Below are 15,186 nucleotides of genomic sequence, written 5' to 3'. Positions count from 1 at the left end.
TGAAAAACAATGATGTATTTTTATTTTGATTTATAACCATTTATCTAAGATGTCCAGACAAAAACAAGAAAACCCACACAAACACCAGCTGAAAGAATAAAAGCATTTGTCAAATATTTATTTTACCTTTCCACTTCCTTCAGACCATGTCTACTATTGATATGACCATGACATACTATTATAGGACTAATAACCTCCTTTGTATTTCCAGTGGTTCTTCTACTGAACTTGCCTACTATTTTTATGATGAAAAACCTGAACTTAAAGTATGCTTCAGGTCCTCCTTAGGTCCAGTTGTTGTACTGTTTTGGCTAAACCATTTATAAAGTGCAGGAGCTCATAAGATTAAAAAGAAGCAGTAGTGTGATGCTAGTTGGTCAGATGAGGAGTAGTCTGTTAATATAGTTATATATAATATAATATTTATCTAAAAATAATCCTAGAATAGGCTACAACTTATTCTACCACTGATATTCTACACCATTTACTCTACTTAATTAATAATCTTATTGTTCACTTGTTCCTTTCCATTAAGTAGACAAATTTACCTGTATAAGAGCAGGAATAACCATCTGCACTGTCTTATTAATTACTTGGAACGTGTAAGTATCATCCAGACGCAAGACATTTGCTCCCATGAATGTAAAAATGGGCATAATGTTATGGAGAACCTTATCCTGGAAAAGAAGACAGATTAGATTAGTTTATTTTTTGAACTGTGCTGCTCTGCATATTACACCTTAAGGCATTTCTCATTCCCACAAATGCCACTAGATTCCTATAAAAGAAAATGAGAATCATTAGTATCTTCCAAAATCTCCACTAAGCTAATTTTAAATGTATAGTGTCCTGTAGAGCTACTTACTATGTTATTGTTAGAGTTCTAAGTATTATTTAGAAACCAAGATAAACCTCTAAGCAAGTAATTAAACAGTGGAAATTGAGAATTTAGTCTGATGAAGTACCTTGTATTCTTCAACTCAGTGCCATAGTAATATGACAAGTAAAATCAGCCATGGGGAGATTTGCAGAAACACAAATTTGAGTGTGGCACAGATTCCAGTGATTTTTGTAACTTTCCCACCCACCCTTCTTATATCTGTAAAACATCTGCAATATCTACAATCATACAATGGAAACCAACCACGGTCATTTTAATTTTGGGCTTTTTTGGGGGCTAGACTGCAATCACAGTAATTAAGAGGGCTGGATTAGAGGTGTCACCTAGCTCAAGAGTTAGTTTCCTAGATTTTGCCAGAACTTAGAGCAAGAAGTTATGGGCACATTTTTTATTCAGTTTTAGTGAACTGATGGAGTGTTCTAGATTTAAAAAGAGAGATGAGACTCATACAAAATATTTCATTGTATTCTGACCTTGAAAATCTTGTAAGAACCAATATTAATGTAGAATAAAAGCTGAGTCCTATAGCAGGTGATGGCAGTAAGATGGCGACAAAGAAAAACAACCCAACATTAAAAAAGCCAAATCCTCCACAGATTTGTCAAAAAACATTCCACTTCTGCCTTTTGGGAAAAATGCTATCCTTCCAAACATGAGGAGAAAGTACTGAGTTTGATACATCTGGATACATTTTGCAGCTCTTATAGTTTCAAAGCAAAATGATCTTAGAAGAGTGTGCGTACAGTCAAATTTCAATCCATAGCAGAAAAGGTCTTTTTCTCGGTCGATTAAAATCAGACCAATCTCGTTTTATCATCAACTACAACTACACTTCTCAGTGTTGTACAAGATAGGAACTCGTAAGAATACATGTGCTATCGGGCTAGATGTTTTCTCTCATGTATATAAAAAAGCAGGGGAAAGAAGAAACAATGCATGAGAACTTTGACCACAGCGGGAAGGTGAGGCATGGCTGTTGTCAGAAAGCTTCTTTGGTTTCTAATACACTTCACTGCAAGTCATAAATGACTAGTGACCAAAGCATCAAGACAGAGGTTTGTTTTCAAGTAAAATGGAACAGAAAGTCCTAAAAGAGCAGGGAACCTATAAATTTTGCCTCTTGCTCCTTTCAGAAAGTTTCTCCTCACAGAAAGCTCTGTACGTTCTTCACTCTTCACAATATTTGGGACCTCTAGAGAAGAGCCGACACATACATTTCAGATACTACTTACGGGAAACATGCCAGCAACAGCACCAAGGAGAAGCAGTGCATGGTGGTGTGTCTGAGGCATTTTAGAAATCCTGATGCACTGAACTATCACTTCCACGTTGAATTTTTCTTTGTCAAGGATATCTGCAAGTAAAAAATATTCACTGCTTAACACTTTAACGGTCAACCACGTAGGAATAAACAGTACACTCAAGCACTGGTTTCAATTTGCAAACCATACCTAAGGGATCACCAAGAAATGATTAAGAAGGCAAACTTTTATGCCCTATAGAGGAACCTATCTCTCTTCAACAATACAGCGTAGACTGAGAGAAGAAAAAAGTTAAAGACCAGTGTTTTAATGCTGTACTGGTGAGAGAAGTACCAAGAAACGAGTCTGGCAATTTTTACCTGCTGGGATCTTGCTGCCATCTGAAGACAGTTTCTGACAGATGCTTAGCAGGCAGCTGAGGATTAGCTGCTTTGTATATTCCATATTTTCTTCTTCTGATGCCATAGGTTCCAGACACCTATACATTCAGGAAAAAAAACAGAGAATGAAAAAGGAGACAGAAAAACAAGTGACCAAGCTGCATTTTAAGATACAAATAAAAAACTGCAATCTTCATTCTACAGAAGTTCTAAATTGAGGCTTCTAAAAAGTGCTTGCCAAAAATTGTCTCTTCTTTTTTGTTTTCAAATACATCACCTGGTCTAATAAGAAACATTTATCAAAGCACTGTCAAAAGTATAAGATGATTACATGAAATATGATTGCCAGTCTATGTAAAGGCAAGTCATAAGGAAAAAAGGAAAAATACCCAATTAATATGTAAACTTTCCTAAGTGCCTGCAGACAGGGCTGGCAGGAAAAGCAATAGTTTTCTTAGGTTGCACTGGATGAAGGCTGTTCCACAATGTTTTGGGAGGAATTTTAAAGCTTAGAGTATTATTATAATAGCTCTGCAGAAGACACAAGTCCTGTCAATTGTGCCAGTTTTAGCACAGGTGTCATCCTTCTTAGCAATCTCAAGCCCTCCACCTGAGAAACAAAGTCTTCACATAAGCTACACAACAGGTAATAATCTTAAAAAGCCCATCACATTGTTTAAAGGGCCAAAAAGTCGTAACAACTTCCTGTTCCCCTCATCTGATTTACTTAAAAGAAGTTCAAGTAAAAAAGGCAAGCTAAGCTACAAAACATGGCAACAAAGCAGAGAGAAAGCAGCCCCTATTTTAACGCTTTACAGCGTCTGCTGCTGAAGAGAACGCTTAAGGACTCATGTGTTATGGAGGCACGATTACCGGCTCAGCAGGTTAAAAAGCGCAGGTACCAATGCCTGTGGTCGTCTAAGTTTCTTCTTATGCTGCAGTAATTCCAGAATAAGCATAACCCTCTGCCAGCTGAATTGGCTCGTTTCCGGTGCCAATTCTGCATCTTGAGGCTTTCTAAAAAGATAAGACAAATAAACAGGATATGCATTTGCAAAGAAAATAGTACAGTGTTTCAGGGAACAAACACACACATAAGTAAAAAAAGAAAATTTTTCTTTCACATAGTAGGATCTTTTACTGCTTCTCCTGGGAGAGATGGCAATGTCTGGGCTTTTGATTGAAGCAGCAACACATTTTAAGCAACCAACAGAAAATCCAGATCAAACTTGAAAAAACAAGCAAGCATAGCATGCCTTCAGTGTATACAAAAATTCTACACAATGAAGCAGACTTCTGTGGAAAAATAATAAGATCTATTACCAAATAACTGTCCAAATGCTGATCTCCTTGCCATCCAGGAAATTTGCATCTTCAGAACTACTCGTTGTCTAACCACTGACTATGCAGGTGATGGGGGGGTGTGTGCAAGCATGTGTGTTTATAAACTCTGACAGACACAGTTTACAGATGGATCGATCTAATGGGTGATGATTGTTAAAAATGGTCAAGTGAAGGAAAATAAGAACAGCTATTCTAGGTCAAGAAAACCAACTCAATAACCTGTTTCAACAACGGCTGACAGCCGATGCTTAAAGAGAATAAGTAGTCAACAAAACAGCTCCTTCCTTAGGAGAGTGGAGAGAAGAAACAAGACGAAGAGATCTAAAAATTAATTAATATATCAACATTTTAACTGAAAGAAAATACTGTTTATCAGTCAACTAACAGAAACATTTTGATGAGCATCTGTAGGCTTCAGCCACGTGTATGTAATTTGTCCATACATCTTTATTAGTAACCAAGTTTAATACCTACAAAAATGAATCTTGTTCAACTGTGTCAAGGCAGATTCTATAAAAGCAAATGTCAACATTAAAGCTACTGTTTGTTTTTTTTGTTGTTTTTTAAAAATTTTGACTATAGTTCCATCAGTTCTCAAACAGCAATATGAGCTGGCTTTCTCTTGCCAAAGTAGCTCAGAGTTATTTTACTGTGCAGGGGAAAAGAAGAAATAAATGCTTATGCTTTCAATACAAACGATGCAATGTAGTAAAACAAGTGGCATTTTCCAACTGTACAGATAACGTTTTTGGGTTTCTAGTTATTTTACCTTTGTTGCTGCATTTTCTGCCTTCTAGTTTGCTGAACAGTGGCCAGACTTTTGGTCTTCTCAGGAGGCTCCAGTTCTCTGACAATCTGCTCAGCACACACTGAAATCTGAAACAAAGAACAATAATGCGAGTACCAATAAAAAAAGTGTTGTATCGCACATCTATGCCCCCTCCTTTCTTTTAAAACGCATCCCTTTCATGCACATATGAGTACATAATCCACATATTCAAGTCATATCCCAGAAAATGAAAATCAGCACAGCAGAAAGAAGTGACTTCTGCTGAATTCATTCACATAGTATAGTAAACAACTGATGCATGGCTTTTAAAGAAATACCTTCTAAAAGCAGTCATTTAACAAACTTTTCATGCCATTAGCACAGTTATATTACATGACAAATAGTTTCCGATTCCTTTCATGCTACGAATGGTACAAATGACGAGTGTTACTGAATGTAGCAACATAGAACCACCGCAACATGCTTGAACATATTTCTGTGTTTTGGAGTTTGTTACTTACCCCTTTAAACACACTGCTAATTGTCTGGGCACAAAGTGGGTTCTTACAGTTTAACAGTAAGTCAAACAATACTTTTAATAGCTTCTGTTGCACCATTCCATCTGACACAGCTGCAAAGAATGGTTTAGTGATCTACAAAAGGGAAAAAAGAAAGGATGCAGAGAGGTTTACTGTAAAAGGTTAACAAAATCACAAGCTATGGAACTTAGGTATGTCAGATTATGTATGACACACCCAATCACACACACGTTAGTATGAACATATATTGTAAAAATATGCATATTAACTACGTATTTGTAGATATCCAGGAATCCTTAGATGCAAAGCACATACTTCTGAAATATCCATCAGATATACCAATTCCCAAAATTTTTCACACAGCTTGCCTGTTGGGGGGAAAAAACTTGCTGTTGCTAGCCTTCGGTAAGTATATGCTAATGCCTGGCTAATAGAAGGCCTGAATTTGTAGCCTCCTTCGGATGAGACTATTTCTCACCTGCTCTATTTTCTTGACAATTTTCCCTCAGAAGAAAAACATGAAGTAAAGCTCCTGCCTGACTGACAAAAACTAAGGACAGTGGAACAGTAGTATCTGCAGGTAATGATACAGGTATTCATCTGCATGAAAATACAACAATACTTCTATTCTGTACTTGTCAAAATGCAAAAATAAAGCAAGCAGCAATTTCTGCTCCTGGTAAGTTTAAGAAAGTTTTGCAGCCTGTTTAGATGTTTCAAAGACACTACGGAGACCTTGAAAACTTGTACTAGAAGAAAGACGGTGAAAAGCTATGGGCTCCTTAACTCAGAGAGTCCTTTAAAATCCAATCTTAAACACTGCTGTTTGCTTTAAGCATAAAAATAAATTAAAGATCTTTCCTAAAGCCATACCTGCCCAAGTGCGGTGATCTGAAATGGTGGAATTTCTTCATAGATTTTCTTGGCAGCATGCAGACTTTTGATAAATAAATCTAGACTCTGCTGATTCTTGCACAAGAGGGTTGCTGAATATTCATTAAACTTTCCAAGGATGAGATGCAGGAGAACAACTTCATCTTTCAACATTGCCTCAGGTTTCTTAAAGACCTTCTCTAACAACCGGTCTAGTACAGGCAAGAGGTGAGAAAGAATCATCTGCAAACAGAGGAAATTCATAACAGAAGTTTTTATCCATTCTCATTTTAACAGAATTCCAATAGCACAACTTCATTTCACTGCAACATCCCCTCTCTGGTAACATACTGCATACAGTATTTTATGCAACGACTATTCAAGAGGAAAAATACAAGACTTATTGTGAGATTGGCATGAGTACATGCTCATCTGCTGCCTTGCTATTCTCCTTTGCAGAGTAGTATTTCATATTTTTAAAGTACAGAAACAAGACAATTTTTTTCACCAATTTATGACTGCTGTCTTCTACAAAACCCAAATGTGGGGCAAGAACGCTCATCTTCTATGCAGTTCACAATCCTTTCAAGACACATACAACTGAACAGAGCATTAACATTCATAATTTCATTCATTTTTTGAACATCGAACTCATGTATTTTCCAGCACTTAGACAATTCTGAATATACTAGATAAGAGGAGGTTAATACATACATTACAATTCTGTACAGAAAATTCTATATTCACTGATACCTAACCAAGGTAATAAATTTCTTCTGGAAGAATCTTCTTCTGAAGCAGCCTTTTCAGTAACATCAAGGGAGTTTCCTTAAGAACTCCAGTGCAAAATTCTGCAGCCCTTACATTCCTGGATGGAGCATGCAAATATTTTGTGTTTCATTAAGTCATACTTTGCAGCACTACTGCATATTATTAGAGGTGTCAACTTAATGCCTAATAGTCTAATACATTATGAAGTTATTTAACAGCATTATTACAATTAAATTTGATTTCAGCATTTCAATCAAGTGCAGAACCCATGAAACAACTAGAAAAGTGGCACTTACCTCACCATGGACTTCATGAAGAATTTTCATTAAGTTTCTTGCAATATATGATGGGAAAATAGGGTTCTGTACACAATCAAGTATGCCTTCCAAAGCCTCCAACAATTTTTTCTTCTGGGATTTCTGTTTTGGTTGTGTCTCAAGCTCCTCAAATAGAGTTTCCATAATCTAGTTCATTAACAAAGCAGAAATTAGGTTCTCTCCCTGCAATAAAAATGCTTTAAACCAACGTTTATTCAATGCTTTCCTAATAATGCAATATAAGTGCAAACAGAATTCTTCATCTGTAATTAAACCACAAGTTAATACCTCTTATTTGACTGATATTCTCAATTCTCTGTATGTAATAAATCACTTGAATGTTTTTATAGTCCTTTAAAAAAAATAAATAAGTCTCCTATAGTATACAAAATGAACTTTCCCAGTTAACTTGATTTCTTTTAGAAAAGATGGGAGCCCACAGCAGCAGACAAAACATGTATTAATGTACACCTTAATAACAAAAATACCTGTGTTATGTATGTAGGGTCAGATATGATCTCTTCTGTCTTTTGCTCCAAATGCTGAAGAACAGGATGAAATAGGGACTCCTTTATCCCTCTCAAGGAATGAAGGCAGTTGAGAGCAGCCCTTCGAACTTCACTCACAGGACTACCCAAGTTAATTAGCAAAGATATCACCACTGCAAAAAGAGTGAGGGAAGGAAGGAGGAAAAGACAACAGAATAAAGCAAGTGGTTAGAATTTTAGCATATCCGTCCCTGAAGAGGCATCAACTTTCCTTTGGAATTAAAAAGTCATCTATTTTCACTATAAACCTCTAGACGACACAAAACCAACATGAATCTCATAGATCCATGGCTCTGAACTCCACCACAGTCCTTATATTTGTGTTTAAGCACAGAGAGTTCCTGTATCGCTACTGACTGACATATCCTTATACTGCACAGAAAGTAAGGTGCTGTAACTGACTGACTTCTTCAGCATAGGAGCGTGTTTCTTTAAGACTTCTAAGATTTTAAAAAAGTGGTTTCACCTACTTTCAAGCTTGGGCTAGTAACTGGAGCAGTGAATCAGCAAGAAAGACAGCTGTCTCAGCCTAGTGCAGCTGATCATAAATAACTATAGATACCCTTCATGGTATAAAGTATAGTAAAATTGCACAAAATTAAAAAATACTGTGATTTAAGTCTTAAGATGTAAGATAGATACTGTTTTACTTTACCCGGAGATGATGGTGATAGCAGCTGTTTCTTTTTTTGGCATGTCTGTGATTCAAGCAGTGCATAGCCAATATATAGAGCTTGAGTCTGTAGCATTGCATTGACTTCATATTTTAGATGATTTGAAAGGTTATAACTGTAAGTCCATAAAATTGAAAGGAATTTGAAGAGAACCTCTGAATCTTTTAGATGTACCTTAAATTTAACAAAAAAAAAAAAAAAAAAAAAAAGAAAAAACCCACTTATTTAATAACTGTCATTTATTTGGCAAACTACTACTCACAACATCTGATAAACCACCCAAATCAAAGGAATACACAGAAAGAGAACTAAAGAGTCAGAAACAGTGTCTTTCGGGACAAAAAAGTTATTGAGTAGATGCTTTTGAGTAAACAGTACTTGCAGGTATATACAAGTCCACATGTTGCTTAACAGCTGGCTTATTTAGTTTAATAGATAACTTGTCACCTACAGGTATGTAAATAAAAGGGATTTTTTTTTTAATCATAACAGACTGAAAACACATCTGTATGAACATTTGCATAGTATGTCAACTGCGCAAGAAAACTGTTACATGAAAAGTAACGAACTGCTATTTCCTGTTTTGTGCAGCAATAATCTTAACATTAAAAGTGTTCTAAGTTATCCCTGACTTTTTCATCAATCATACAAAGTAATTTTCAGAAGTCTATAAACTAGCATCTCAGAAGAGCTAGGCATCCAATTTCCTTGTACAGCACAGCTTTCTGTGATGAATATTCACGCTAAACTTTATTCTTAGAATTTGTCCTGGACTGTATAGGCTTTATAATAGCGCATGGACCAAAATTAACAAACTCTGAATCATAAATGTATCACTGACCATCGCAGACACAGGTCAGAGTGCCTTCTCCCACCCCCAGCAGTAATCAATTTAAAGTTCTTGCTTACTACATGGTCTGGCAATAGCTAGCATGCTTTCCGTCTGCAAGATGCTCTCCGGAATCCTAGGAGCTCTTCATTCATCAAACAGGAGTGCCCACTCAACATCCCGCAGACTGAACACAGCTTGCCAGAACAACTGATACAGCTTCTGACATACTCTTGCCTATTCTCTTTTCCACAAGTCCACCAAGATCTAGGTCTAGTTATATTAACTGTTCTGGAGCTGGCAAAAATAACTGTCTTGTCCCTTTCAAATTAAACACCCTCAAAACTGGAGACCAGCAGTACTCCACAAGTGAAAGAAGCAAATTATTACAGCAGCTGTTACCTTCACTAGGTCCTAGAACATTACTAACCCCATTCCACAAACTCTCTGTAGTCCCTCCTCCAACCTTCTTCTCTTCTTCTGTGCGGTACGACCCAGCTTGCTCAGTCACAAATCCCACCACAATAACGTCCTTCCTCCCCTGCTGACAACCTTTAACTAGCCAAGCACCGAATCCATCTCTTTAACAGCTCAGCGTCAGTACAATTTCACTAGATCTTGGAGTGACTTATAATTAGACAAAGTTATACACGAGAATTAACAGCAGAAACAAGTTTTGTTATGAAATCGTTGATATTCTTTTCCTCCCCTGTTTGTGTTTCTCACGTGCTGTGTTCTTGATGAAACAGCATCAAATTCCAGTAGCAGCAGCTTTGTATCAATTACTTGCTTCTCTTCTCCTGAGAATGTAAAGTCACTACTCCCTGTCATCTAAAATCCAGACTGCCAAAATCCCTTCTTCTCTTCGCAACAACGTATCACTTGATGTGGGTGAGAGAACATGAGATGATGTTATAAGGAAACATACAATGTCTTCTAAAAGTCTTCCTTTCAATTTTTGTATTTAAAAACTAAAAAATTTTACAGAGCAACTATTTGCTTTGCTCCCAGATAAGACCAAAACTTTTAGCTCAAACTTCCAAGCTCTTATCCTGCAAATCAGTGTTATGTTTTCACCTTTGCCTCAACTGGTCCATTTATTGTTTTTTACTTTCATTTTCTATTACATTTAATTAGGGTTAACTAACCAGCTGAAGCTTAGACTTTCATCTGCTCACAGTACTAGCATGCCACAAGCAGTGCTGCATGATCAGTTCTCCATTTTTCTCAGGTTTCCTTAAAATTATGTAACTGTGTAATAGTGGATGACTAATAATTCAGAGCAACAAATGCAAAAATAATACCTTGAGTAAAAGATTCATCAATGCTCTGTACTGAACAGCATTGCTTCCCTCACTTGCTCCACAGACAAGTAGGTCAAATAGTCCCAAAAGGAGGTGCAGGTAGTCTTGGCTATCTTGATTCAGAGATTCGGGATTCCACCAAGTTTCCTCTGAAAAACAGAGGTTATAAATAAGACACAGTGGATGTATATGAACACCTTTGGAAACCAAGAGAAAACAGACATCTCTAGTTAAAAGAAGACAATACATGTGGCCGATTTCATGTTCACAAGTAAGTAATCTTTACAGACCTCAACAACAACAAAGGAAGAAGGTTAGGAAAACAAGGCTTGCTTATTTCCAACAACTTCTGAAGACAAAAGAATTAACCTTTTGTCTTCACTTCATTGATATAAAGACAGTCAAAACCTTAACACCTACCTTTGGAAAAGGACAGAGGAGGTTTTAGGCCACTAATGAAGTTTTTCAGTAAGACCAGGAACATAGCTGACTCCTCTGCATGAGCAGTCTGATCACTGTTGAGCTTATCTATACATGCAGTTAACAAGTCCTTAGGCACCAAAGTGTCCTCTATTGTTTCAACAGACCAATTGAGGGGAGTCTCCTGTGAATGAAAATTCATTTTAATGTATGCTGTCACAATTTCATGCAACAGAAGACAGAAAATTAGCACTAAAATTCAGCAATATTTAATTTCCAGCCTCAAAAGAGATATCCTTATGAAGTGAATTACATTCCTGATTTTATACTTGCATCTGCAGTTTTAAAACCTATGCCAGCTCTTAGTACCATAACTAACAGTGTACCTAAGTAAGGTAACAGAAGAGTAAAATACCATTCTCTCTAAAATATCTCTTCAAAGGGATTAGGAGTTACTCACAGCATTTTGTGGATATTCAGTTTAATCCCTTCATCTAGCTCTGTTCCAGCAACACAATCCATATCTTTCAGATATTTGTACATATAAAAACTCTTTAATGGAATAATCTGAGGTCAGAGTAACTAATTACCATGTATTGTGCTGTGTGTGTGTGAGGGAATGCACACACAGAAACACAGCCCTGCTCACGTGGGTTTCTTATGCGTGAAAAAAAGAACAAACTGTTTCAACAACAAAATAAATCAAGAAAATCCCAATGGGAAATATGCATAAAAATAAAGCAAAAAAAGGTAGCAGAAAGATGCAGAAATACTCTTTCTGAACATTGTTCCTGCCCCTGTGATGGCTCCTCCTTCTGCCTCCATGTTACCCCACTCAACAAGTCTCAATACAACTGTTTATGGAGCTGCACAATAAACCAAAACCCATCTAATTCAGGAACAACACTTTCAATATTGTTGCAAGGATTTGCTTGAGGTTGCAATTCATAGAATCACAGGATCACAGAATAGTTTGGATTGGAAAGGATCTTCCAAGCTCATCTAGTCCAACCCCCCTGCCATGGGCAGGGACACCTTTCACTAGATCAGGTTGCTCAAAACCTTGCTGAATATGACCATGAACACTTCCAGGGATGGAGCATCCACAACTTCTCTGGGCAACCTGTTCCAGTGCCTCACCACCCTCATAGTATAGAATTTCTTCCTTCTATCCAAGCTAAATTTACCCTCTTTTAGTTTAAAACCATTGGCCCTTGCCCTATCGCTATAGCCCCCGGTAAAAAGTCTCTCTCCATCTTTCTTATAGGCCCCCTGTAAGTACTGGAAGACTGCACTAAAGTCTCCCTGAAGCCTTCTCTTCTCCAGGCTGAACAACCCCAATTCAGCCTTTCTTCATAGGAGAGGTGTTCCAGCTCTCTGACCATTTTCCTAGCCCTGCTCTGGAACTGCTCTTAGCGTAAGCTCTTTTTCATACTCAGCTGCATTTCTTCTTTCCCCTACTGAACAAGCCAGCGAAACCTTTACTCAATGACTAAAAACCCTGATACTCCTAAGCCAGACAATGACACATGATGCCACAGGGTAGCTGGCAGAAAGGCTCCAAACTTTGTGCCAAGGCCACAGCACTGAAACATTGCATCAGTTGGTGGGATGCTAGCCTAAAGCTCTGGAATTCTTCATTTTTTAAGGCAGACTCACTACAGTGGTAAAATGCTAATCTTAATGGCAGCTTCTAGTACTGCTGCCAAGCGTGTGGTTTTGCTCTGAAAAGAAATGAAGGCGAGATTCCTCAAGGTTTCTGAACTTCTTGTTCTCCAGTAAAACAAGATTTCTCCATTACAAAGAAAATGCCCCCTCCAAAATGTTTACATCTTACCTCTGCAGCATCACAAGCTCTGAGATTTTTTATTTTTTTATCCAAGAAACAGAAGACTTTGGTAGCCACTGAAAAATAACTTTCCTTCATCTGTGTATTGCAGCAGCACTGAACAAGCACTGCACCAATTATATGAGTAGTTATTTTCTGTCTCACACTGTCAGATTCCGTTTCAGCAATGAGTATAAGACCATCAACCTTAGAGAAGTGAATGGAGGAAAAACAACAACAAAAAGTCTGTAAGACAGTGGGACTTCACTATGACTTTACACCATTTTTCATTTGCATATCCAGTTAAATCCTTGTTACTTTCTATCATCGGTAGCAAGTTACTGTCTGCTGTAATGGTGCTCTTTGGAACCTGGGAATGCACAAACATCTGTTTCTATGAACTACCCACAGGTATACTTGTTTATTCTCCAGATTTTTTTTTCAGTAAACTAAAAATTCCTGGAATTTAGTTACACCAATCATTTGTCCACATAATAGCTTCACTTCTTTTCATTATGTTAAGGTAGAAACCTGTTTTATCTAGACTGTATTGGGGTTTGTTATTCAATATATACATATTTGCCTAGCAGCTTGATGATAGTATACTAATGCTAAGAAGAGCATATACAAAGTTCTTCTGTTCTTTTATTCTACTGTATCACATACCTAAATCACATCACTACAGTGACCACCTGGAAAGTAAGATCTCTTAAGGTTAGGGTAGCATGGTACACATACCATTTGCAATAGTAAGGAAGGGTCCCCTGAAGTCATGTTTTTAGAAAACAGCAGAATCATTTTCTTGTTGGCCACTCCAATCAACTCTGCAGACTTGCTAGATTTAATTGCCTCTTCAAGAGCTATTCCAAGGAAAAAAATAATCAGACAATTTAGGTATAAAAATCACATATTAAAACACTGGTGGCTCAATAATATTTAGAAACAGTCAGAAACATACTAGACAATTTCTTCATCTTTTCAAAGAGATTTTTAAAGAACTCCATTCACACTCAAAGTATGAGAGTTTGTTAATAACAGCCAGTCTCCTTCAATAAGTGTTTAGGTTCAATAAGGATGATGTCCTAAATTGTCACAATTTTTATCAAATTAGTTACGATTAATGCTTTACCTTCTGGCCAACCTTTCAGTAAAGGGTGTAAGGAGCAGAGATCAGATTCTGACAGACAAACAGCCATTTTCCAGTCTGAAGACTTTGAATTTGCATTAGTGATTACCATAAAAGGTAACAACTGCATTACTGCTTCATCTAGTAGTTCTTTTTTCTCTTTCAAGATCTCCTCTTTGACTAAAATTTTTATTGCTCGCTCCAGAACCTTGTACCTAAAAGAGAACAAGTCATGTTGAAAACCCATTGCTCAATGATACCAGCAACATTTCTTCCGATTTGTTCTCCATTTTCCATGGTGATTTTCTGAATCCAAATAGCAGCGAGAACAAATAAGGAATTCATGGGAAATGGTATGCAAATAATTGAACCTTTCTCTATGAAATAGCAAATCTCTATGATATATCTATCTATCTCTATGATATAGCATAACAAAAAGTATTTGAAGGGAAAAGCAGTTTTGAAAGTATTCTTCAGAGTTACTTTTAAAAAATTTAATTTATACAGAAAGAATGTAGACTGAAAAAAGTCACAAACATACCACTTTCCATCCTTTGAAAGATCAACTCTCTGGAAGATGTTCAAAAGACTTGATACTAGTACTTCTGGATTGACTTGTTTCCTGAAAATCTAAAAAGTAATCAAGAAAAATAAATGAGAGCATAATAAAATACAATATAATTTACCATATCATAATGGAAAATGCATCTGCTATACCAAGTGGAAACGGGGATCAAACATTACTAATTGCATTCCTATTGATGATCGTGTAATAAAAAGGTAATAAAAAATTATCAGGGGAAACAGAAGTTATAAGGCTGCCCAGTATGCTCTCTTCATATGCTAAAGTACGGAGAAGTTATTGAATGCAGAAATGTTTGGTAGAATTGATAAACAATAAGCAAAACACTTTATAATTAAGTAAGAATTGCTTTTACTTTACATAGCATCTGTATGACAAAGATATAAGGCACATTAACAAAAGTTACTAAAGTTTAAAGAAGCACTCGCGTGGTTCTATTCCTAATTTTTAGTGATTGAGAATGAATGAACACGCAAGACCAATTATACTACTGCTAATAATATTCTCCACTACTACTAGCAGAAGCAATAAAGAAAGAGTGTTACTCTAGCTGGAAACAATCAGTACAATGCATACCAGAGTCCTATCCAGTAAACCTGAGCTGGAGTTTAGGACTTGGCCACTATCAACTGACCAAGTGACTCTCATACGGAAAAACTCAACTGAGCACTTCTCACTAGCGTAATGACTTGTCACTGCACCATTTTCCATCCAAAAG

General features: G+C 36.8%; 1 protein-coding gene across 3 annotated transcripts in view; it reads right to left on the bottom strand.

Moving 5' to 3' along the window:
- Window positions 1–15,186, bottom strand: part of HEATR1 (HEAT repeat containing 1) — a 39,443-nt gene that overhangs the window by 12,398 nt on the left and 11,859 nt on the right. For all 3 annotated transcript variants that reach the window (XR_011327532.1, XM_069800679.1, XM_069800680.1), the window contains exons 14-29: window positions 14,427–14,515; window positions 13,889–14,100; window positions 13,498–13,619; window positions 12,769–12,966; window positions 10,932–11,115; window positions 10,512–10,660; window positions 8,360–8,552; window positions 7,645–7,817; window positions 7,136–7,303; window positions 6,069–6,311; window positions 5,178–5,309; window positions 4,657–4,763; window positions 3,417–3,560; window positions 2,523–2,641; window positions 2,134–2,255; window positions 549–677 (exon numbers count right to left, since the gene is read on the bottom strand). Coding sequence is in view for 2 of the 3 variants with exons in the window: in XM_069800679.1 (XP_069656780.1) it covers window positions 549–677; window positions 2,134–2,255; window positions 2,523–2,641; window positions 3,417–3,560; window positions 4,657–4,763; window positions 5,178–5,309; window positions 6,069–6,311; window positions 7,136–7,303; window positions 7,645–7,817; window positions 8,360–8,552; window positions 10,512–10,660; window positions 10,932–11,115; window positions 12,769–12,966; window positions 13,498–13,619; window positions 13,889–14,100; window positions 14,427–14,515 (2,484 nt within the window). In the remaining variant the exon portion in view is untranslated. The remainder of the gene's footprint in view (window positions 1–548; window positions 678–2,133; window positions 2,256–2,522; window positions 2,642–3,416; window positions 3,561–4,656; window positions 4,764–5,177; window positions 5,310–6,068; window positions 6,312–7,135; window positions 7,304–7,644; window positions 7,818–8,359; window positions 8,553–10,511; window positions 10,661–10,931; window positions 11,116–12,768; window positions 12,967–13,497; window positions 13,620–13,888; window positions 14,101–14,426; window positions 14,516–15,186) is intronic.

Source organism: Haliaeetus albicilla, chromosome 13 (genome assembly GCF_947461875.1).
Source record: "Haliaeetus albicilla chromosome 13, bHalAlb1.1, whole genome shotgun sequence".
In the NCBI taxonomy this organism is placed as follows: domain Eukaryota; kingdom Metazoa; phylum Chordata; class Aves; order Accipitriformes; family Accipitridae; genus Haliaeetus; species Haliaeetus albicilla.
Note: the sequence above shows the minus strand (reverse complement) of the source record. Positions and strands in the feature narration are given on the sequence as shown.